Source organism: Branchiostoma lanceolatum, chromosome 3 (genome assembly GCF_035083965.1).
Source record: "Branchiostoma lanceolatum isolate klBraLanc5 chromosome 3, klBraLanc5.hap2, whole genome shotgun sequence".
In the NCBI taxonomy this organism is placed as follows: Eukaryota; Metazoa; Chordata; class Leptocardii; order Amphioxiformes; family Branchiostomatidae; genus Branchiostoma; species Branchiostoma lanceolatum.
The window spans coordinates 20,889,197-20,911,856 of record NC_089724.1 but is presented as its reverse complement, the minus strand read 5'-3'; the positions used below and the strand labels follow the sequence as shown (position 1 = coordinate 20,911,856).

Here is a 22,660-nt window from a genome sequence, read left to right as displayed (position 1 = left end):
ACTCATAATTCCGCAGATAGCCGTTTTATAAAGGCCAGCGCATATTATTACATTTTGGACACCAATGAATAGACCGCATCTAACGGATCTTCCCTAATCCAACTGAAATCCCAGCTTCCAAGTCCCTTATCTATATCGGAATGTTTCCTGTCTCCAGCCAACCGCCATCCGCCTATTATGTGGAGGGATGACCTGAGGTTACCACTAACCACCACTGTAACGACCTAGGCAATTGGCCTTTGACATCGGATGTTTTTTATTAGCTGGTGTCCTACCGGGCGCCCCCTCTGAGAAAACTTTAGGTCGAATGTGATAGGAAAAGTGGCCAGCTAGCTGTATAGTCTCTAACAGACTAGCTACGCTGGCTGCAGGGAGAATACTTTTGCCAGGGGATTTTGGCCACCCTAGGGTTTCATCAGCCAGGCGCGGAAGGGGAAATATTAACCTTCCCACGGACATTTAGCACTTGAGTTTCAACATTGAACGTTTGATACAAGTATTTATACTATGTTTTTATATTCTATTTGTTTTCTCCGTCTATATTGACGATGATAGCTATGAGAATGGACTGAAATCGTGTGTAGACAAATATTTTTGCAATGAACCCAATATTCCGATCAATTTCATACTAAATATACAAATCCAGACAACAGCACGTTCGCTCTCTACAAGAAAAGGCCACGAGCATCTTGCAAGCATTTAAAGCTTTATTGCAACAATAATCACAATAGTTTATTCAACTAATTGAAACAGGAACTGTTGGTCTTGTGTCATGAAACTCTTTGATATCGAACGCACTGAGTGTACGTAAGGGGTGTCATTAGACAATAGAATGCGGATTGAGATACTGGTTATCAAACAAAAGAATGATTATCAATATTGCTGCACTTTGATAAATACGTGTCTTTGGTTAACTTGATAATCAGATACCAGTTGTAAACTACTAGAAAACATCAGACCACTAACAGGTCTGAAATGAACGACGTTGGTCGGAAATATATCTGCGTGGTAATTTGTTTGTACCAAACAGCAATATCTGTGACCGTCTGTTTTCACAATTTGGTAATCTGTTGAGTCATGTATATTTACATAACCTGCTATTAACCTACTAATAACCTACAATTACATACAAAAAGATTATTTTGCAGTAGCACTAATATGCTAAACATAGCCAGTCTTGTTACATAAGTCTTGTATGGGACAATATCATTAGAATACCAACAAACGATGCGATTTTGTTCAGTAATAAGACGGCAATTTGTGATGTGCAACTTTTCGTTGCTCTCCTATATCTGTAACTTAATCATTACTACACGGCATACGTAGCTCCAGTCTTGTCTGACGGAGGGCGTATTTGAGCGTACACCGTCTCCGGCTGCGTTCGTCTGACAGGAGCGTCCCAATTTATGGCCAGGTCCAGTTCCGTATACGTCACTTCCGGTTCAATGTCACAGTCATCATCGCTCTGAAGAAGGGAGAGCACCGAAACTGATTTTGTGGTTTGTAATAAAACTGCTGGACTAATGCAGAAACGCATCTAACTCTTCAAGTTTGTAATGACCCGTGAATATGTATGTACGTTGCTATTAGTACGTGCTTTCAGAAGGGCTTCGAAAATGTTCAAAACTGACTCACATGTCGTAGCAAAATGTTTTGACACAGAATCAGAAGGGCTAACTCTTCAGGATTCGACTTGGCCATCTTCTTACATCATAAAAACTTGTTCAAGACCGATGTATACGTCACAAGAATATAAAGCCGAAATTTCTGCCAAGTTTGTAGATGAGAGGAGAAAGACGTCCGAAGCAACTTACCATGTTTGCGTCTTCACTTGGTTTCGGGCCAGCCGACCCATTTGCCACTAAGTCACCCTGCTGTCTGAATCAGAGTACAGAGCGGTTAGGGTTTGTATATTTCAACTTGGCTTTCAGATATTGTTAACGTTACATGGATTCACGGATAAAATTGAAACACAAGATATCACTATACACACTCAAGCTGTCGTTCTGACGGTACCTGTAGGCTATTACATCGCTGTAGAGTATACAGAACATCATTTATGCTCATGGTTTTAGTGATTTACACACAATTGTAGAAGATACAAAACTCACCCACTTGAGGACATGTCTGACATCGGCACGTTCTCCGGTGTGGTGCCGCCAGTAGGAGGCGCTCTTATTTCTGTCCTGTAGTTCAGCAGCTCCAGTTTCTGATGCTTGATCTTGTGGTTCCTGAGTTGAGGACACGAAAAGTACAGGACGGCTATAATCAGATACCAAAGTTACCATGATGTCTCACATATTGATGAAAACGGGTCCTCTGAAAATAAATCATCGTACCTTCTTCGACAGCTCCATATGACCAGTATCAGCAGTAGGAACAGGAAAGCCAAGGCCGCCACAGCGATAGCGATCAGGGCGAAGACTGCAATAAAAAAAAAGGTATCACAACCACGTCCATGCCTTCAACACATGAAACAGAACAACTCGTCCAGACAGGAGGTTTTGAAAAGGATAAATGGGAATGAAATGCATATCTAATGTACTAGCTATAGTATGATTTCAGAAATATCTTACTGTTTAATCCCAATCTGCGGGCCGTTGCGGTTGGGTCGTTGGTGACCTCTTGCTGTTGTGTCCTCGAGTCTTCAGCGGGGGTCGTCAGGAACGTCTTGGTGGATTCTGTCGTGTGATGCGTTGTCTTTGGCAGTGACTGTGTGAACAAGGTTGGGAGACCTTTCCGCACACCGGTTGTTTGTTGCCTGGTCTCGGTGGTTGAGGTGCTGTGGAATGGTCCTGACTTGTGTGGGGAGGAGACTGGTACCCATCCAGTTGTTTTGGTCGAGATAAAGGGCGTGCTTCTCGCAGTAAACGGCACGTCAAGGGATGTTGTTTTCGTCGAGTAAGCTGTCGAAAAATCATGCCCTGGTGGTTAAAAAGACTCCGTCAAACGTAACAGCTTGTTTAGTGAAATCATGTTGGTCACTGCACGCTGGACGTCGAGTCAGAAGGTATGTAATGCTAGACTTGGATGTCTACAGTAATGATGCATGTATGTATGTGCGTAAACAGCAAATCTGTTGCAGCATTTAAGTACAATGATGTGCATTGAAATGTGAAGGTCTTACGTTCTGCTGGCCTGGTGTCAGTGGAGACAAGCACTCCCTTTTCATCTCCCGTGGTTGGGCGCTTTCTTGAATCAGTGGGTGCCTTTGAAGTGGTCTTTTCATCCTTCGTGGCTCCATCAAGTAGTGTGACACTGGACCTTGCCGTTACAGTGACGTCTGGTGCAGTTCTCTCGGTCGAACGATCCCTTGACCGTGATGGCACAGTTGTCCATTGAGTTGGCCTAGATGAAGGGGGCCGTTTGGTTTTAGTTGGTCGACGAAGTGGCCGTGTTGTAGGTCTCTGCGTGGGTGTAGATGTCTGTGCAGTTGTAACTCGTGCGGCTGGTTGTAAAATGGTGCTAAAAGTTGTTGGTGTTGCTATATTTGGTCTCACGCTTGTTCCTGGCGCTCTTGGGCGTAGAGCTGGTCCTTCTCTGGACGTTAGCGGAAGTGGTCCCGGTGTAGTTCTTCCTGTAATATCACATCGAAAGGAAGACATGTTCACGTCGAAGTTTAGTTATGAGCGGTTGAAACCGATGACAGACAAAGAAATGACATTGTCAAGTAGAGCAATTCGTAACTATGTTTTTATAAACTTACTTGTAGTTCTGGCAATTACAATGACAATGGTCTCTGGAATGTAACACACTGGGGTGTCTTTGTCGAAGTCCCCATTCTCCGTGCAGAGTAAACGTTCTGGCCCGGTGAGCCGGTAGCCGTCATCACAGTAGAACTGGACGGTGTCTCCGGTCACGATGGAGCCGTCACTGACCACCGTCATGGGCCGCATGACGTCGAAGCCTCCATGGGTGATTGTTGGTGTCGGACATCTCCTGATGGCTGCATCAAATATGGTTGTTAAAGCCCCCGTCACAAATGAAGAATTTAGCTCGGCCGACTTGTCGGCGAGCTCCAAATGGCGATTTTCGGGCGAAGTACGACCGACGTCCTGTCGATTCTACGGGCTTCGGGCGAATTTTCGGAGCTCGGCCGACGTTCGCGTGTCACTGGAAGCTGCGCTTAAATTCAGCGAGGCCTCGGCGACGATTTTCGAACTCGCGCAGCTCGTCAACAGTTTGCCCGTAGCTCGCCCGAGCAACGCCCCGCGCTCGGCCAATATTCGGGCGGGCATCCGAGGATTTTAGACCCGATTTTTGGTCGGTCGGAGGTCGCCCGAACTCTTCGGCCTCGTGCGAGCCTCGCACGGGCCTTGATCAATAATCGGACGACCGTCGTCAGTGTTCCGGCCGACTCATGAAAAGTAAGGCGTGCTTCGGGCGAGCGTTGTGCAGGTGTTGATGGGAGCTTGGACGGGCCTCGGCCGAACTCCTTCTTGTTTATAGATAAAAGGAAACGACAGTTTGGTTTATAACATAAGATGATAAATGATATTGTAATATTAACTAATACTAATATCAACTTGTCGAAGAATGCTGCCAAACTTTTGTAATGAAAGACAATTCAATGCAAAGTTAAATTTTCATTCAAAAAGAAATATTATAAATAAAATGTTGACACAGAAGACAATGCTTCTTGTTTCTTTTTAGGTATTGGTTTGGATGCTTCAATTTGTTTATTAATGATTTGGGGCTTGACTTTTGAGGTTTGCCTTCACTTCCTGAGTGTTTTCTCCACAAATGACTAGTTGAAAGTCCACTGAGTCATTATAGATCTATGTTTGTCTGCCGAGGCACGCCCAGGCGTCGGCAGGGCGTCGATAGGCTTATCAACGGTCGGTCGAAGCTCGGACGGCGTTCGCCCGAGCCTCGGTCGATTTCCGTTTGCTGAAAATGTTTGGATCGGGGTTAAACGACTGATCTGTTGACTTTGTGGCTCCTGCACTTGTATTTTGATTGGTCTATAACAAAATTCCTCTTTATGTGGTTATTTTCAGTGTGCCCACCTACTTCACTCGTGTCCTACAGATTTGCCACAACTCAGAAAGTAAAGTTGGTCTAAATTTGAGATTGTTACTAGGCCATTTGATTCTGACTTCGTCCGTGTCCAAGAGATGGTACCGTCTTATGTGGGATTTATGATTATTAGTGTTCGACGGACGTCGCCCGAGCTCCGTTCAATTTGTGACGGGGCAGGTTTTCAGTGAAAAATACGGTCGACGCTCGGGCGAATTTGAAATTCGGCGAGCTTCCGGCGATCTACAAAATCGGCCGATGCTCGCATGAATTGTGACGCCGGCTTAAAGACACGTTCAACGAAGAAGTTGATACTGATAATGATAACACAATAAAATGATCTTTACATGTCTCACTGGATTGTATAAGAGTTATGTGATTGATGATATCATAAAGTTTACACAAGTATTCTACAGCAATGTGAAGTGCTGTCTCATGGCTATGACCAACACCACAACGTACCTTCAAACAACAGGATAAATCCATTGGGAAAGCCGTCGTTTTCCCGAGGACTCGCGGCGTTCTGTGACGGACGTGCCCGGAAGTACACCGACGCAGTTGCCGAACTTGTGACGTACCCGCCCACAGGGTCCTGTCCGGTGATCCTCACTCCGCCGGCCCTGTCTGCAGTATCCGACACACTCACCCAGCTGTCTTCGCTCATTCTGAAGTGTTGGAATCTAAATTTGATGATGTGGTCCTTCGCCACACTGATGTTCCAGTAGCAATCTGTCGAACTCGGGTAGGACCCAGGATAGTTGGGAGTGTAGATGGTGCCTCGCTGTCCATACCGAGAGACGTTACACCTGCCCATATTTGCTGAAAATAAAACATTGTTTCCCTTGATACATTTATTAGGTTTTCAAACATACTCTTGTCCACGAATGAATCCAAGAGCAATATTTCACCAATGAAATAAGTGACGTTGGCAACTTACTGTCAAAAACGGATACGATGTTTTTATACCCTCCGCAGTACTGGAAAGAGTTGCCAGGGCAGCGGTTACCACAAGCGTTGCTTGGTCTGAGCGGTTTTGCCGTACTGACCACGCCGCTGGTACAGTAGCACTCTCGTCCGTTCCGAATGACAGCGTACTGCTTGGAAAGCAGGCGACAGTGCTCCAGGCAGGACTCGATGGTTAGCGACCATTTTGGAGGTGTCACTCCTTTAGGAATGAGGTTCCCATCATCATCGCTATAGCAGCCTAAGTACCCTGGTGCTGTGGGAAAACGGAAAAATGTACAATCGTTGAAAATTCTACCACAGTGTATTGATTGGGGCAATCATAAGCAAAAGCTGGCGTCAGTCTCGTCACCTGGCGTCTCGTGGCATACATGTAGGTCTTGCTAGCAACAACATTGATGCCATTGGCAACATAAGAAATCTTTACCTTTACAATCCAATATAAGACAAGGTCTGTAGTTAGTCTGTCCTCTACCAGTGTAGCACCAGGGGCTGAAGTAGGTGCTGGGGTTCCGGCAGTAGTTGTGTTCTCCGATGCCTCTGTTTCGATACTCCTGGTTGTGTGCGTGGACGCCTTTGTTGTTGTAGGTTCCCCTGTCCGTCCACGACACGCACGGCTTCCCACCGGGCTCCGGGCGGGACTGGTTACCTCTGTAGTCAGCTCCAGTCACGGTGTAGCAAACTGGGAATGTGGGAAATAAAGATTCACGTGTTTGCATGATATTCACTCTTGAAATGAGCAACATAACATTATCCCATATGACAATATCGTTCTGGTGTTGGGAATACGATAGCTCATCGATACATCCATGGAAGACTGACCCAAATCATTTGTATACAATATGCATTGTTGTTGTTCACCTTCGACGATAGTGCCTAGTGGCACATAGTTCAGCAAGTTACCTTGCTATTTCTGTAGCAGGGTATATTTTTACAGGGATGTGTTGCTAGCCCGTCTCCTTTGAAGTGCTCAACTTAAGGCACGCCCTCGAACACGGGGCCCCCATTTTACCTCCCTTCCGAAAGACGGGTGCACTCCCCATGCATGCACTACGTAAAACAAACCCTTACAGCGTATCACATTACATACCTGTACAGTGCTGTATATCGCAGCGACGTTCCACCAACTGCCCCTCCTCAGTTCTCACGTAGCACCACGGTACCAGGTCCCCTGGTCGCGGGGCGCGGCAGTGGTTATGGCCGCCCGACCCCGCGAACACTACGTCGGTCTCATTCCAGTTTACGCAGGACTCTCCGGTTTCGGACACGTGTAATATTCCCTGGTACTTCACACCACCGTTCTCTCTTCTGTAGCATTCTGATACATGCAGAGTTTTATCTTATATATGTAACGTTACATGTGGTAAGTTATGTTACGAGAACAATTTACCAGTCATGACGTTTGATTTAGCAAAAACAATGTTGGACAGACGGCGCACTAGCACATTGAAATGTCTGTAGAAACGTTTTCACCCCTATTTATCTCTGCTGGGGATAAAACCAAACCAAGAAAAATTGTGCAAACCTAATTTGGGGCGTATGACTCTTTTATGGCATTATCATGACCTTTCGCCCGTGCATTCAATCAACGATGTAAAGACTACGCAAAAATCACATGAATGGCAAAGCGATGTGACGACTTCCTACCTTCAGGTTCTTTAGCCCACTGCTGTTCAAACCACAGAAACCACAGTATAAGAACAAACTCCAGGGACAAAAATGTTGCTGTTGCCATATTGAACCTTCATCTGTCCTTGGGGGCATGGGCGAGGTTTGGCCGAACAGAACGTGCGTAAAGGCCATTGAGGAAGGAAGTTTGAAGCGTGCAGATATCTGGATACAAGAGGTAATTTCCGTCAGTGTGTCTGTCTGTATGAGATAAGAGCTCGCTGTGGTATCCAATCACACGGTCATACAGACTTCTTTCACACATTACCGACATGAAGTGGTGTTTAGAATGCTGGACACCCACGTTTGGCTCAGTAGTCGACACACAGCAGGAGATTAAAGAGAACCATGGCACAACGCCACAATCTGATCGAAAATAAGTCGACTTGATATAAGTATGGCTAATGCCAAGTTTGTGAATGCATTATCATTTTTGTCTCAACTACTACGGGCGTTACCATGTTGAATGTAGAAGTTCATTATTAATCACCTATGGTTGTAAAGTTATGTTTTGGGCCAGTTTTGAATTTAAAGTAGCAATTGTATTGCGTTTTTGTGTCAAGGACTCCAAAGAGAAGTAATTGTTTACTATTCACACATCCGCCTGTGAACCAAACTGTCCGTGTCACGACAAATAGCCAAGTTGTATTTTGTCACACACAGAGTAAAATGTCTCTTTATTTCGAGTGTTCCCTCTCACATGTCGATCTATGTTGTGATTAAAGTCGTGTGTAATGCTGATGAGATGGCAAAAATAAAATTCTCACCAAGTGCATGTGAACAAATACTCCTTTATTACTACTCATTGTATCAAAGTTACACCAAGGAATTTCTCGTTAAGTTATTTCAATACAAAAGGCATCCATTAGAATAAGATACTTAATATAGTATTGTTATTTCTTATGTCTTTCCCGTTTAAATTCTTTACAAACCTTTTTATCACAATATACTGTAAAAAAACACTCACTTGACATCACCATCATTACTTAGCTTCGCTACAAAATTAATGATGAACTTCAAAGCAGTTATGTGATACCAGCACTAACTTGGCTCGATTTCGTTCCATTTTCTAGTTCTTACAAAGAACACCCTTGTGTATACTGTTAACACTACAAATACGTAGTTACATTTCCAGGTTGAACGTTTATAACAGTCAGTAGTGCAAATTTATTCACTACTGTAACCATGGGCGGCCTTATCATACGTGTTGTAAGATTCGTCACTGCTCGACCCTCTTGAATCTTGTACCATGATGTCACGGATTTCTGCATACACACCCTCGCTGTGGGACGGCGTGACGTCAGGCAGGAACTCCGTGACCTCTGCAACATGGCACTGCACATGGTCCAGCTCCGGATATGTCACTTCCGGATCCGGTTCACGCAGTTCTTCCTATGAGCAGATAGAAATGTCATATGTATCAGTGCTAACAAATCAGAATGAATCGTGGAGAGAGTCATGTCACCAGAGATATCTATCAAAAGCACCTTGCAAGTCGTAGCGACACAATTCTTGGCAGTGGTGATGAGGCTCAATTGAGTTGTGTGGCAACAGGGAAAGTTCGAAAGGTTAACAGGTTTTAACATTTAGGTATATGTTTTATGGATTAGTCATATCTAGGTGTAGACTTACATACTATTACAAGAATGAGGCATAACAGGATGAGACCAGGACCTGACTTACCAGTTCCCACGGAAGCGGTTCCGGGGGGCGTTTCTTGTTGACCTTGGCGTAGAGCGCGGATGTGCGCGGACATGGCTCTGGACGGACTTTTGCCTCGCAGGTATCAAAGTCCCTCTCGGACCTGGATGTCTGGGACCCAAGGGTGGATCCTGGACTGTCAACATGCCTTTTCTTCTTCTTGACCTTTGTGTAGATGGCGGGGGCCTTTGATGATAGGTCTTTCTTCGTGGATGCCCTCTCAGCGGTGTTGAACATGACAGCGTTTTGATACACAGCTTCACCCGGTGGATCCGGCAGCATCTATGAAAGTAAACATAACACATCACTCAGTGTGGATAATTTTGTTTCGACACACAGCGTTCTATCTCAAGTTCCTCGACATTCTTGTCTGATATGCATATGTATGTTTATATATATATCTATCTATCTTTATATCTCTCTCTCTAGAAATAGAAAATTTACGTGCAAAGGTTCCCATTTTCATGCATTCACATCTGCAATATTTCCTCCTGGCAAATCTCTAAATCCATCAACACGTACCTTCTTCTTCGTCATACTGGCTGTTGCGTAGCCGGCGTCCGGACTTTGGTCATTTGGATCGGATCCAGGACCGTCTACAGTCGAGATGATTTGTAGCCTAAAAACACATCAACCATTGTCAAATCATTCTGGTTACAGAAAAGCCATTACTACAAAGAGGGCAAGCAGGACGAATGAAAATTGCTGATGTTTGCAGAACACACGGACCTGATCTGGGCAGTGCTGGCGAGCGTGCGGAAGTTGTAAGTGAGGACGTCATCCACGACTTCGTTGTCCCTGCTGTGCCCACGGGGTGCAGTAGCCAGTCGTGATCTTTTTCTTGCCCGGGCCCTGTGAAGAGAGACTCTTTGTAGAGACCAGTGCCTTCCATTGATTTGCACGACGTTTTGAACGTTCAGTATGCGTCATACTATCCGAGATATAGTGCTAATGATATATCTTTTGGCATAGTGTTACGCGTATGAAACTACATTTGTCCATAAAGGAGTGACACCACAGTGGGGCATCATTTTATAATATCCATTTCATCTAGGCAAGTTTCTTTATCACTAGATTCTTCATGTGAGAAGTAACTCTGTCAGTGTTATACAATTTGTAGTATTCTGAACTTTAACAGTATTGTGTGACAGAGGTGATCGATGCCGTGATAGAGGGACACGTACCTTCGCTTGGAGATCACTATGCAGGTTAAAACACCCACAGCCAATAGTACACTCCCGCCGACGGCTGATGCAATGATTATCACTGAATAAAAAACAATTACCCCAGTGAGTTACTATTCTGATAAGAACTACTTTTTAGTTTTGACTTCTTTTTTTTTAAGCAATGCAAGACGAAGTGCCCCACATTTTCTGTAATGAGTGGGTTTTGTGAAGTTAACAAGGTTGTAGTTTTGTTTCCATCAGTAACGTTTCAAAAATTGCAATGAGTTTAAGCGGCTTCCTGGTCGTTATAGGGGCAGATAAAAATGCATTTCGTCTTCCATTGCTTTCGATATACAGTAGTTACATTTTTTCTCACATGTGTAATTTTCAAACATAAGCAATATGACAATCATTGTCCGTAGCTAGCTAAATAACTCACTGTTATGGTCCACCCCCTGCTTTGGTCCCTCATAGAGGTTGGGGTCCTCAGGCTCCCTTGGCTTGGTCGTGGCGACTACAGGCTCCGACGAGTAAGTTACACTTACAGTCTCTGTGCGTGAAGAACTGGTAGATATGTGTGACGACGTCATCATTGAGGTTTGATAAAGGGTTTGCCATCTTGCTGTGGTGACATGGTCACGAATGGTTGATGTGCGCAGAGTTCTATCAGCAGTGTATGGATGTGTTGTCTTCATGTGGCTTGACTGTGCTGTAGTGGATGTCTCTGGCACTGTTTGGGATGCGTCTGAGAGAGATGTTAGACATTGAATAAGACTTCGTTGGAATGGAAAGCCCAGCTGAGAGATGACAGGGCGTATAACATCATATCAGTATGTAAGCGTCACAATACATTTGATGAGAAAGACATGTACTGTGAACCGGGCTTCACTTTGATATTGACGTTTGCTTCTTAGTTTTCAATAGATGACAAACCTGTAGGTGCTTGCCCGTCACACGGCAAAGTGTCAGGGCGACACTCTGGTAGTTTACTCCAACTACCGCTGTTTTTGCACGTGGCCGACTTTCGTTTCTTCCTACACTTCTGATAGCCCGCGTCACAGCTGAAGGTGAAGTTGACTTCTTCCCCTGGCTTGAAAAGAGCTCTGTCCGTCTTAATCTTCCTGTTTATTTCGAGGGACCCGTTGGGGATGGTCGGTGTAGGGCAGCTGGTGAGTGCTACGAGAGAAAGATTGTAAATAGAAGGTAGCTTAGTTTGAAATCTGCCATACGCTGTAACTGCACAATACAATACAATACAATACAATACAATACAATACAATGCAATACAATACAATACAATACAATACAATACAATCGATACAATATCACAAAAGGAAGAAAAACACTTGTAAGTATAGCAGATGAAATACCGTTACTGACCTTTGTAGGAAAGGGTAAACTGGCCTCCATTGCTTTTGGTGTCCGACCTAAAATACACTCGTACACGGCTAGATGAACTGAGAAATCGTCTGCTTTGGTTCCATTGTGTGATTCTGGCACGGTCCTTGGAAATTACCATGTCCTGAACGTCCACGATATCGGTTGGGTAACCAATATTGCTGTGTTTGAACCTCAGTTGGATGATTCTGTTCCCAGGAACATTTATATCCCATGTGCAGTTGATTCCATTCGGATACAAGCCGGGGTATCCTGGCGAATATACGGTCCCCTCCAGTCCGTAATGTTTACCTCCACATCGGCCCATATTCACTACAAAATAATAAAACAGGAGTACTGTACGTATGTACTGTCCAGTAAGCACGGTTGTAGTCACAAAGACCGCGAACTTTTTGTCTATCTATCAGATACTACACGCTTGTCATTCGTCAAGATTCTTACATGAACAATACTGCATTTGTAATGAAATATTGAATGCAAGCCATCTGCAAGACTTACCATCGTAAATGTCGATGCTAGTGTCGCCCCCACACTTCTGCTCTTCGTTACCTTTGCAAGGCGTCAAGCAGTCTTTAGCTTCAGTCAATCGCTCTTTAGCATAGAAGATACAATAGCACTTGTCTCCGCCTGACAGTCCTGCGTAGTCTTGAAGTCTAATTCTACAAAGCTGAAGACAGCGGTCGATTGTCATAGAGTCTTCCGCGATAGGCACGGCGTTAAGGACTTCAATTGGTGGTTTGTCAAGGCGAAAGCATCCGAGGTGGGCAGATTCTGGAAATATTTGTTAAAGCGTAAGTCTTCTTAAGCCAAGAATGGTGATTTGGAAGATATGGGTATGTGAGAGGACGTTGACTTCAGCATTGCTAATGCAATCGGGTAGAGGGCGGTCTGTGACATTGAGGACCACTAGCGTTCAGGAAAAAAGCATCCAGACATTCACTGAGTAGCAGTTCAACACATTGCAGATACCAATGCTTGCAGCTTTGGAAAATGATGTACAGCAATGTCACAGCTAACTAGATTTATATTGTACAACTTACCTTTGCAGTGTTCGACCTCACACGGTTTCTCCAGTAGGGATTCCCTCCCTTGGATGTAGCACCATGGCTGCAGGTCCTGTGGTCTGGGTGCCCGGCAGTAACTATGGTTACCGACAGACGGAAGTTCTGTCTCGCTCCATGGTAAACACGGCTGTCCGGATTTGCTCACATCAAGGAGTCCTTCATATCTCACTGCCGTCTTACTTCTCGTGAAGCATTCTGCAAGAAAAAAATGCAGTTGAGCAAATTAATGGACGCGTCACATCGCCTATTGTTGAACTCCTCGAAAATCAACTTGACTTTTGGCAACAGGGTGCACAAGTGGCCAAATAATCTACAGTCTCCTCTCTTTATTTTATTTGGAACGTCAGAATTTTTGCCTGCAATACTTGTCGAAAGCCCGCTTACTTATGGTGATGCTTTATCTGGATAGCTTCCCAAGGAACGCGGAATTCAACGTGATAAAGACAGCATCATTCTTATACATTACATGACTATACGAATCTGTCCCACAACAGGCAAGTATACGTTTCCTGTAAATAATGTAGACATGGGAATTTTGTGTCGGAAAAATCATTACGCTTGCACAAACCCAACACAGAGATGTAAAATCTTGATCAGACTGTTGTAAATGTTCACTTCAGATTCGAAAGACTTGTGACTGTGGCCTTTATAACTTTTACTATCAAACAAGCTATATGGTAGAGATAACGGAAGCTCACCTTTTGTATTTTGTTGTTGGCATTTTCCGGCGCTGAGCATCCAGAAGAAGAAAAGAGACATCCAAACGTGGACAGATGCCATGACCGCGGTTTAACGATTGCGGCTTGCACTAGTTCAATATTACAACACACGAAATAATTCCTCCTGGAACTGCTCCGGAAAGAAACGGGCGTTACTGATGTGAGAAAACCGCCGGAAATGACCTTGTTGCTTTTCCTGTCGGTCTGGCGCTGATAAGGTGTGTGGCCCACGAAGATAATCGTTATGGATAGCTGCCGTTGCGAATTGCTGAGTAATGCTTTCAGTGCTGACTGTGAGTTAAGATACAAAATTGAAAGCAAACTAAACCGACCACAACGAGTGTACAGAAAACGAGCAAGCAAAGAAAGAAACAAAGAAACAGTTAAACAAACGTTTCAACTTGAATATATGCGTGCAAAAAGAAGTATCTGGATGGACAAAGTCGATTAGTTCGTTTTTTATTGCTTGTTTTTCAAACCGTCTCCTTTGCAACAAACAAAAACTTCACACGGCTGACAACTGCCTCCTGCTACGGCACTGGTTTGTTCTACTGGAAAGCTGATGCATTATAACCGTTCCTTTCTCTGATTCTACGGATATGCTTGCTGGCAACAATACTGGATCTTCAACATCAGAGATAATCCTACAAAATACACGTCCTGAACACGATAACAATTCCACCAAACGCAACATAAACCTTTTCACATGGATTTTCTCAATACGTGAACGGTAAGCCTCGGACAACACAGGCATTGGCCACATTTGAAACAGAAGCAATTTGTAACACTTCGTGCTTATCCTAAATTCCAGAGCGGTGGGATAAGAAATTGAAATATCTGTGGTCACAATTCTCCCAGGACAGCATCCTTAGCAGTCTGCTCATCATCTTCATCATTAGCCGTGCTAATGCAAACAAAACAAACATAAACAAAGTAAACAGGATGCTAATGCAAGCACGGATTCCGGCCGATTCCAATATAAACACATCCTTATGTTACATGTATATATATTCTTCTACTCTTTACCGTTGTCTAAATTCAGGGCAACATGAAAGTGACGTGCCCTGCCATTTAGCTATTATCAGTCATTGGGTCACGGCAGAAAGTGCGTACAACCCGTGGCAGAATTGATAGGTTTAATACAGCACGGTGCCGCTGTCGGGGCACTTACGGTTGGACTTTTGTGCAGCAATGCAGGTTACCATGGTGCTATCAAACGATGTATACAGTGTCCGCCACATAAGTGTGAACAACCCTGGTGACGTGAAATGGTACAGAAGTAGAAATGTTTGAAGTGCTGTTACGTTTACCTCACCTGTCCTCGCCGAAGTCCTTTAGAGGGACGTTGACTTCGGCATCGGCGCTCTCTGTCTGTCCATTCTCAAGGCTGGCTTGCCTTGCTCTGTTTGTAATGGAGTATGATAAAATATCGCATCTAACTCTTGCAAAATGGCAGCAGCACAAGATTACATCATTTACATGTATACAGCACGTAATTGGATATCAACAACAACACAAACCATTCTGCACGAACAAACTGCGAATCGCAAAAAGATGTTGAGTGCACCTTACCAGTTACTTCTTATTGTAAAGAACAGAAATGCAAAGAAAGGGTGCATGGCATTATGTTGCTTTATGGACTTATATCCTTGTGAGATGTGTAAAAATATCGTAATGATGTCCTCTGATGGGAAACATATTGCTTCCCTTTCTGTTTCCTGTTTCTGCTCGAGACCACCGACTAAAACTCGACGTGCCAAAAATATACTACTGCCAATCCGCTTGTTCGAAAACAACAATATGGCTGCCAGTCACAAAATCCAACTAATCGAGAGCTGCAGTTTGGTAACATTTCGCCAGAAGGCGGGGGAAGTCTACCTCTGAACGGGACCGATACGCAGTCACCCTAACACACTCGGGATATGATTGTGGAAAATATGAAGAGAAAACACCTCGTATTTTAGCAAGCTTTGATCCTTGCTATTTACCATGCAGAAGAAACAGTACCTTTTAGCAGCTAACACGGCACAGGTGATGTAGATGAGTAGACTGATGACGACTATGAGAACGATGGACACCACCACCCCAATCACCACAGCTGAGATGCAACACGTAGAGAAAACAAAAGCAGACGTCAAAATCAACGGGAACTTTCAAAGTGTAAACGCACACCAAATTTCTTTCGTTTCTTCAAATCTAACAATCATTTTCAACCTGCCATTTTCAACCTCACCAAGCCCTTCCCAGACCCAACAGTTAGGGCAGTCAAGACATACTTTAAACTCAAATTACAAAAAGATTACAAAATCTTTAATACGAGCTCCAGATACTAATCTTACCGCTTGTAGTATCCCCGGCTTCCTGCGTGCTTCCTGAAGACGAGTCGGGGTTTGAGTGTTCGGGAGACTCGGTGGTCTGGAGCTCTGTTGTGTGGTGTTTCTCCTTGGTGCTGAACGGCCTGCTGACAGCACTGGATGGTGTCATAGTTTCTGGAAGTGATCGTGACTTAGTATTCGTTATGTATTCATGTAGTATATGAGCATCATACCTAGGTACAAATATTTCTCTGCCATGTTCAGCTGATGGCGGACAGTAATCAAAGGAAACATGAAGAGAAACGTAAAGGACGAACGTCGCAGGATGGTTTGCGTATCTGCGTGCGTGTGCGCGGTGATTGTGTATGTTTGTACACTTAAGCGCATATTTTTGGACTTTAAATGTTGCACAACACACCTGTGGTAGTAGTAGTAACCAAGGTTGTCTTTACTGGTCCTTGTGTTCTTGGGCGAGACGGCGGTACAGGTGTCTTTGGCACTTTGGTGGTTTCCTGATCCTTTGTGCTTGTGGTAAGTGGCTTGTTACTTCTAGTTGATAAATGATGAGATGTTGTTGAGACCACGGACGCATCTGTGGTCTTGTTGCTGCTGAAAGCTAAAGAATGTAGCACAATAGTAAGCTTCCAAACGTAGGCAAGTAAATCTGAGTTTACAGGCAATCATTTCTTTGTAGCAGAAATTTCATGTTTTGACTAAATGCCCTTTATCAAAGACGGACACCAACATAGGTGTGACTAGTGTCTAGTCTAATGTTTTGTTCGGCTTGTTACTGTTACTGAGAATTGAGTACGAATGTACTGTGCTTATACGCAATTAATTCAATTGCTTTGTTTAATGTCTTGCATCTCACTGGAGGCCGAAGGTCTTACTTTGCACCCTCCCCCCTTCAGTTTATTTTCTATGGACAGTTAAACTGTAATATTTACGGAGTGTCGTCATGCTCAAAGTAACATACTTACACATGGGAGTCGGTAATGTTGCGTTCTCAGAAAGACACTCAGGCAGGTTCTTGAAGGTTCCGTCGTTTTCGCACATCACCTTTGTCGGCCCAATCGCCCTGAAGCCGGGGGCGCACTCGACGTTCGCGAGTTGTCCGGGCAGGAAGGAATCCGCGTCCGCTTTTCCGTTGAGAATGTCCGGTTTGGGGCACTTCTTAACGGCTGATGCAGAAAGATAAAACAAAACAAAATGAAACATTGACTTTCCTGTAAAAGGACCTCAAAGACATTGAATGGGGGAAGTAGACAACGAAACTCTGTTTTCTGTTTCCCCTAAGTATTAAGCCCGCTTCTCAAGGTGATCCAATAAAATCTTCTAAAAAAAAGAATTAGTGAATGCAAGGAGGTTAAAATGAGAAGGCTGAATTTAACTTCCTTGGTGATTCTTTGTGTTAAAGCTAGCTGAGAACACATGAGGGACAGTAACGGCAAGGAGACCGATCATTGTTTCAGGGGTTAGGTATAACTTACCTTCGAAGATCAGACTAAACCCTGGTCCGTTCTTAGCGCTGTCGGAGACAAAGTGGAGTCCGGCTTGGTTAGAGTTGACCACGTAGCCATCTTTGCTGGGGGTAAGGAGGACCCTCCTCCGCGTGCTGTTGTCCCAAACTGCTACATAATCCTCACTGTCTGCGATGTCGTACATTGCAAAGTGTAACCTGACCAAAAAAGAGCACGCATGTATTATATGTCGATAGATACCTGGTGGTTATAGTCGGATGATACTTTTTACTATCTAATGGATGAGATACATTTAGAAATACATGTTAGTTTGAGAGGAAGACATCAGACTGTTTACCTGAGTACGTGGTTCTCTGGCCCCATGATTGACCAGGAGCAGATCTCGCCGTTCGGGTAGTCACTGGGGAAGTCTGGCGAGTGGATGGTGCCGTATATCCCGTACCTCCACCCTCCACACGCGCCCATCCGCGCTGGGGAGAGACAAACACGCCGTTCAGTTGTCACACGCAACACATACGCACCTACGCGTGGAAACAAGCATACACGAACTCACGTACACGTCCCCCCCCCACACACAAACACACACACACACACACCTAACGTTACACACATATAGACTTGAAACTTACTATCAAACAGTGCAGTGCTGTTGGTACCACCGCAGAAGTGTCGTGAGTCCCCGGCGCATTTCTTGTTGCAGTCGGTAGCCTCGGGTAGACTCCGGAACACATCCCTCGCCCCCGCTATACAAATGCACTGGTTTCCGTTCCGGAATCCGGCATATTGGGTACCGTGGTCCCGGCAGTACTTTACGCATTGTGCTATGGTGAGCGCAGAGAAGCTGGCGGTACGGAGCACGTTCCACAGGGGCAGCGGAGTGTCCGAGTTAGGGATACAGCCCAGGTACCCTGGAACTGTACGGGAATAACCGGACAGTCATTTACCTGGACTGCTCTTGCAGCTAAGAGATATCATCGTCCCGATCATGACCCTTATTGTCGCGGCAGGCAATGGTATGGGTTGAATCTAATTTCCTTCATATGATTAAATGTTACATTATGATAGCTGTGAAGCAGTAACAGCCGGTCATATCTGCATTATATGTCAAGTTTTATTCTATACCTCTATTTTGTATCATGTTTTGATAGTTGTTGCGATACATTGTACTATGTACAATTGTCGTGCAATTAAGTTCTTATCTGCACTATCTTTGTACTAAGATATGAAGGTGTCTGAATGTCGCATGTATGCAGAGTGCCGTACCTTTACAGTTGGGTATGAGGCACTGCTGGTGGCTGGCAGGTGTTTTCCCGGTGTAACACCAGGGCGAGGGGCGCCCTTCCACCCACGGGTTCCGGCAGTAGTTGTGGTCGCCCAGGCCGCTTTTATCGTCAGGGTGTGCTTTGGTGTTGAACCGCTTTCCGCCACTGAGATATTAGAACACACAGGTGCAATAACATTTGTTACTGATAATATGGTTGGAAACCTTTCATAGATAACTTGAGTCTTTGATACAGATCGTGTTGACCGGTCTAGATGATGGGCGGGACACAAGTTATTAATTCGATATCGCTCATGCACTAAGATGAAAATTTGCACTTCTCAAACCCTACTCAACAAACCATACTCAACAGGTAATGCTATAATCATATAACGTTGGGTAACATAAATTCGCGGGGTACTTAAATTCGCGATTTTTTGAAAACGGGGTATTTAGGGATATGTGCTAGATGCAACATCAGTAATACCGCTAGAAATGCAAACTTGACAGACTAACGTATTCAGAACACTGTCTGAAAAGCTTCGATAACCATGCATTAGAAGTTGGCTACGTCAAAAACTCTCCGTCCCTTATTGTCACAGTCTGAGGGCTTCGTGGAAGAATTATACTACATAGTTGTTCGCTGGTTTATAAGACAAATGTCACATCCGCTTCCTGCTCAACACAATTATTTACAATACAACTTATTAGAATCTCTTTTGCTAACCTACAACTGGACTCTAAGTGTGATTAATCCTCAAAACGCCTCTTTGTTGCTACAACCAATGGCTACGGCACTACGGTGAATTTTCCCGCCGCCATATTCGTTACCCAGAATCCTGCTATTCGTCAGACGACAAACGTTTGCGAGGAACCCTTTTTTGTCCAAATGTTGTGTGTGATAGTGGACTGATGGCGATATTTTCCTCAAAGTTTGCTCTTAGCACAAGCAGAAACACATGGACATAGTAGTATTACCATTTCTACGGCATCCAGCTAACGCCCCGATGAATAATGTACAAATTTCCATGACGGTGGGGGTTGACTTTGAGTGACGTTCTACCGACTCAACACACGGGTTGTTCCCGAAAGCCTGATGTGTGCGGTACGGCCGTTTTTTCGTGTATTTTTTTTACTTGGACACGTCTATATCCATAGCACTCTCCTCAAGCCAAGGATGGAACGAATAGCTGCTGTATAAAATGTAATTAGCGGTAAGATATTCAAGACGAATCTTCTCTCCCGAAATAATGTTCACACCTGTCCGACAGCACCGTCATTGTGCGTGCGGCGGACGGTAGTTTCAAGTTGAAATATTGTGGTGTCAGCACGACTAGAGACAAAATCTATCATATATATGATTAGTGCAAAGATAGTACATGATACTGACAGAATAATAGAAAAAAAAAGATGGTTTATTGTTCTGCTAGATTGATTTCAGTCAACCATTATCGGAAAAATGGCGAATTTATGTTACCCAACGTTACCACCGTTAACTTATGTCAGTCCTAGTCCTAGTTTGCCTGTTTCTCCTGTTATGTAAAACGTTATATCAACAACATTCTAGCTATGTATGGTATGTAATCAATGACATACCTCTCGTCTGTCCAAGACACGCATTCCACCGTTGAAGATTCGTTAGTTGACGGCTTGGACTGTGTTCCTCGGTAGTCCGACCCCGTTAGGGTATAACATTCTGCGTTCAAACGACAGAGATCAAAAATAGCTACACAGTTTTGTCTGATTGATGCATATGGTTTAAGTACACACAGCTATAGGATACGACATTGGGGCAGAGTTGGAAGGCTAATACCCCATATGTGCATTCGCTCAACACCTGAGTGGTATCAGCAATGACATCATACAGCTATCACACAACAATACAAAGATGTAAACAAACGTTTCACCAGTCCCTGTATGATCTCGTAGCCAACATCGCAGCCAACTACTCTTCTTGTACACATTTGTGTCACCACTTTAGTTTGATAGTACTTGTGTATCTCCACCCACCTGTACAATGTTCTACGTCACAGCGAGCTTGGATGAGGTTCCCCGTGTCGGCCCGGACGAAGCACCAGGGCTGTAAGTCCCCGGCCCGCGGCGCACGGCAGTAGTTGTGTGCCCGTCCATCTTGTCTGCTCCAGGCCTCACAAGGCTTCCCGAAGTCCGTGATGTTGTTTATTCCTTCATAGACGATCCTGCCATCAACTCTCGTGTAACAATCTGAGGAAAAGAAAATGAACTAAAGATAGGTGTACTTACAAAATAGATTGATATACTTGTTAATAGATTGATCAACAAATCAAGCATTTACTGAATCAATATACAATCAGTATAGGTATATCACATGAAAATACGTAGCAATTGTACCATAATCCGATGAACTATTCCACAAGTACGGTGATGTACGAAAACCTTCGAAGATTCTATGCATACAAAGAAAGAAAGAAAGAAAGAAACAAGCAAACAGACAGTCAAACAAACAAACAGACAGACAGACAGACAGACAGAAAGACAGGCACACAGGCAGACAAACAAACACGCTTACAGAACTTAATCCGTGTCAAACATTTCCGTCTTGTATCAGTGTAGCAGTACAAAACTTTATTTTCGTTTTCTGACCTATAACATGTTTTTATGTCTTGACCCACGGGATTCAGAACACAACATACTGTAGAGCTTTTTCGACGGGTGACAATTACTTTCCACTGTGCAAATCACAGAGACGGAGGCGGATGGACATATTTAGTGTCTAATGGACCGAATATAAACTTTCTGTAATGGTACGATTTCCTGGAGTAGATTTCACCTCTACGCCTCCATCGCAACCACAGAACGGTAATACAGAGAACGAATACACAGCACTTGTGTGTCGGAGACCACTGGCTTTGACCCACCCAATTACAAAGATCACAACCCCCTAATTTTTCATCGGTGAGTTATACAGGTTTCAATGCACATGTATATAACCCCTGGTAATGATAATGATATATCAGAAGCACCTAGCTATCCGCAACTTTTAGTGACGAAAACCCCACCACTCTGCAGAGGACATCACTCAGCATAGTTTTGTATCGGCCTGCTACTTTCATATATTCAGCAAACGCTACTATCAAATGAATAGACTTGCACATCGTCCCAGATATACTAGTACACTACATTAATGTACAGTCATACCTTGAATGCTCAAGACCACCGTGACAAACTGTGCGAACACAGCCACGACACGAGCGGCGCTCCCGGCTCCGAACTCTACTTGCCCCATTCTCTGACTACTCAGTGACCAAAACCGTTCTTACATGTGGAGAACTTTCTTTTGAAGATCTTGTCTTTAGATGTCGGCCGCGCAGAAAAGAACGACAACAGGAAATTTGGTCACCCCACCGTGCAATATCTATATGTGCCACTGCAAAGTCGGGCGGGACTTGATAACAAAGATATTTCTCCATGATGAGTCTGATGGAAATACTGGATAAAACTCAACCTTGTGTAGATATGTAACGTTATATAACGTCACAGTCCTTGCATAACGTTAAATTGCTCTTTTATACTCAATATCAGTCTAAAGCGCCGCGATGTTCCCAGCTTCAAAACTAAGCTGTCGACATTTGCTAAACTAGTCGACTTCACTTATAAACAACGCTCCTAGCGACGATGAGGGTATTTACAAGTAAATCAAGGACAAACAGTAATGGTCTTTTTATTTGTTATTGTCTATTCCAGCGTTTACAGGTAAAGTGCACTCATCTCTACTTTTAAGCCTCTAGTCTTTGAGGGTTTCTCCTATTCCTATATCCCATGTGACATTGCAAAAAGCTTAAACGGTTCTTCCCGTCCGAGGTCAACCACAAATCCTTTATCAAGAGGCCCGCTCTTCCGATCCAAGTTGGCATCCAGATCCGGCC

The 22,660-nt window shown here is 44.2% G+C and overlaps 4 protein-coding genes across 8 annotated transcripts; all 4 read right to left on the bottom strand.

The window, feature by feature from the left end:
* Positions 1-693: 693 nt before the first annotated feature.
* LOC136430971 (proteoglycan 4-like) lies at positions 694-6,221 on the bottom strand. Of its 4 annotated transcripts, none has more exons than XM_066422101.1 (9): positions 5,957-6,216; positions 5,482-5,838; positions 3,707-3,946; positions 3,128-3,577; positions 2,577-2,906; positions 2,340-2,424; positions 2,112-2,231; positions 1,815-1,878; positions 694-1,465 (listed from the first exon to the last, which is right to left on the bottom strand). In XM_066422101.1, exons 2-9 carry the CDS (start codon positions 5,831-5,833, stop codon positions 1,310-1,312), a joined length of 1,797 nt encoding a protein of 598 aa, XP_066278198.1. In that variant the 5' UTR covers positions 5,834-5,838; positions 5,957-6,216; the 3' UTR covers positions 694-1,309. The 4 variants fall into 4 exon arrangements, 3 of the variants coding, with proteins under 3 accessions (XP_066278198.1, XP_066278200.1, XP_066278199.1); XM_066422103.1 differs by having other exon boundaries at positions 1,351-1,465; positions 1,815-1,874; positions 5,957-6,221; XM_066422102.1 differs by having other exon boundaries at positions 1,351-1,465; positions 2,116-2,231; positions 5,957-6,221.
* An 81-nt stretch (positions 6,222-6,302) lies between these two features.
* LOC136430972 (tissue-type plasminogen activator-like) lies at positions 6,303-8,016 on the bottom strand. Its single transcript, XM_066422104.1, has 3 exons — positions 7,630-8,016; positions 7,073-7,300; positions 6,303-6,664 (listed from the first exon to the last, which is right to left on the bottom strand). The coding sequence occupies exons 1-3, from the start codon at positions 7,715-7,717 to the stop codon at positions 6,366-6,368; spliced, it is 615 nt and encodes a 204-aa protein (XP_066278201.1). The 5' UTR covers positions 7,718-8,016; the 3' UTR covers positions 6,303-6,365.
* A 514-nt stretch (positions 8,017-8,530) lies between these two features.
* LOC136430969 (uncharacterized) lies at positions 8,531-14,026 on the bottom strand. Its single transcript, XM_066422097.1, has 11 exons — positions 13,678-14,026; positions 12,956-13,174; positions 12,414-12,686; positions 11,898-12,227; positions 11,451-11,693; positions 10,957-11,262; positions 10,536-10,617; positions 10,081-10,203; positions 9,874-9,970; positions 9,334-9,633; positions 8,531-9,042 (listed from the first exon to the last, which is right to left on the bottom strand). The coding sequence occupies exons 1-11, from the start codon at positions 13,757-13,759 to the stop codon at positions 8,818-8,820; spliced, it is 2,280 nt and encodes a 759-aa protein (XP_066278194.1). The 5' UTR covers positions 13,760-14,026; the 3' UTR covers positions 8,531-8,817.
* A 115-nt stretch (positions 14,027-14,141) lies between these two features.
* On the bottom strand, positions 14,142-22,166 carry LOC136430970 (uncharacterized). Of its 2 annotated transcripts, none has more exons than XM_066422100.1 (13): positions 21,933-22,166; positions 20,766-20,978; positions 20,352-20,451; positions 18,758-18,921; positions 18,124-18,408; positions 17,832-17,964; positions 17,504-17,691; positions 16,994-17,194; positions 16,432-16,629; positions 16,038-16,187; positions 15,706-15,796; positions 15,009-15,100; positions 14,142-14,602 (listed from the first exon to the last, which is right to left on the bottom strand). In XM_066422100.1, the coding sequence occupies exons 1-12, from the start codon at positions 22,018-22,020 to the stop codon at positions 15,010-15,012; spliced, it is 1,902 nt and encodes a 633-aa protein (XP_066278197.1). In that variant the 5' UTR covers positions 22,021-22,166; the 3' UTR covers positions 14,142-14,602; position 15,009. The 2 variants fall into 2 exon arrangements, with proteins under 2 accessions (XP_066278197.1, XP_066278196.1); XM_066422099.1 differs by having other exon boundaries at positions 15,014-15,100; positions 21,933-22,164.
* Between the last annotated feature and the right edge of the window lie 494 nt (positions 22,167-22,660).

Bases quoted from the DNA above. Each gene is read 5' to 3' on its own strand.
- LOC136430969 (XM_066422097.1), bottom strand. From the start codon at position 13,759: ATGGCATCTGTCCACGTTTGGATGTCTCTTTTCTTCTTCTGGATGCTC. The intron at 12,228-12,413 runs GTAAGTCTTGCA...ATTATTTTGTAG, and splicing joins TAGCATCGACATTTACGATG to TGAATATGGGCCGATGTGGA. The intron at 9,634-9,873 runs GTACGTGTTGAT...TTACTTTCATAG, and splicing joins CCAGTATGACGAAGAAGAAG to ATGCTGCCGGATCCACCGGG.
- LOC136430972 (XM_066422104.1), bottom strand. From the start codon at position 7,717: ATGGCAACAGCAACATTTTTGTCCCTGGAGTTTGTTCTTATACTGTGG. The intron at 7,301-7,629 runs GTAGGAAGTCGT...TGCATGTATCAG, and splicing joins GTGGGCTAAAGAACCTGAAG to AATGCTACAGAAGAGAGAAC. The intron at 6,665-7,072 runs GTATGTAATGTG...CCACATTCCCAG, and splicing joins CGATATACAGCACTGTACAG to TTTGCTACACCGTGACTGGA.
- LOC136430971 (XM_066422101.1), bottom strand. From the start codon at position 5,833: ATGGGCAGGTGTAACGTCTCTCGGTATGGACAGCGAGGCACCATCTAC. The intron at 3,578-3,706 runs GTAAGTTTATAA...GTGATATTACAG, and splicing joins TGTAATTGCCAGAACTACAA to GAAGAACTACACCGGGACCA. The intron at 1,879-2,111 runs GTGAGTTTTGTA...ACTCTGATTCAG, and splicing joins TCAGACATGTCCTCAAGTGG to ACAGCAGGGTGACTTAGTGG.
- LOC136430970 (XM_066422099.1), bottom strand. From the start codon at position 22,020: ATGGGGCAAGTAGAGTTCGGAGCCGGGAGCGCCGCTCGTGTCGTGGCT. The intron at 18,409-18,757 runs GTACGGCACTCT...ATTCCCGTACAG, and splicing joins CCTCATACCCAACTGTAAAG to TTCCAGGGTACCTGGGCTGT. The intron at 16,188-16,431 runs GTGTGTTGTGCA...GATCACTTCCAG, and splicing joins GGTTACTACTACTACCACAG to AAACTATGACACCATCCAGT.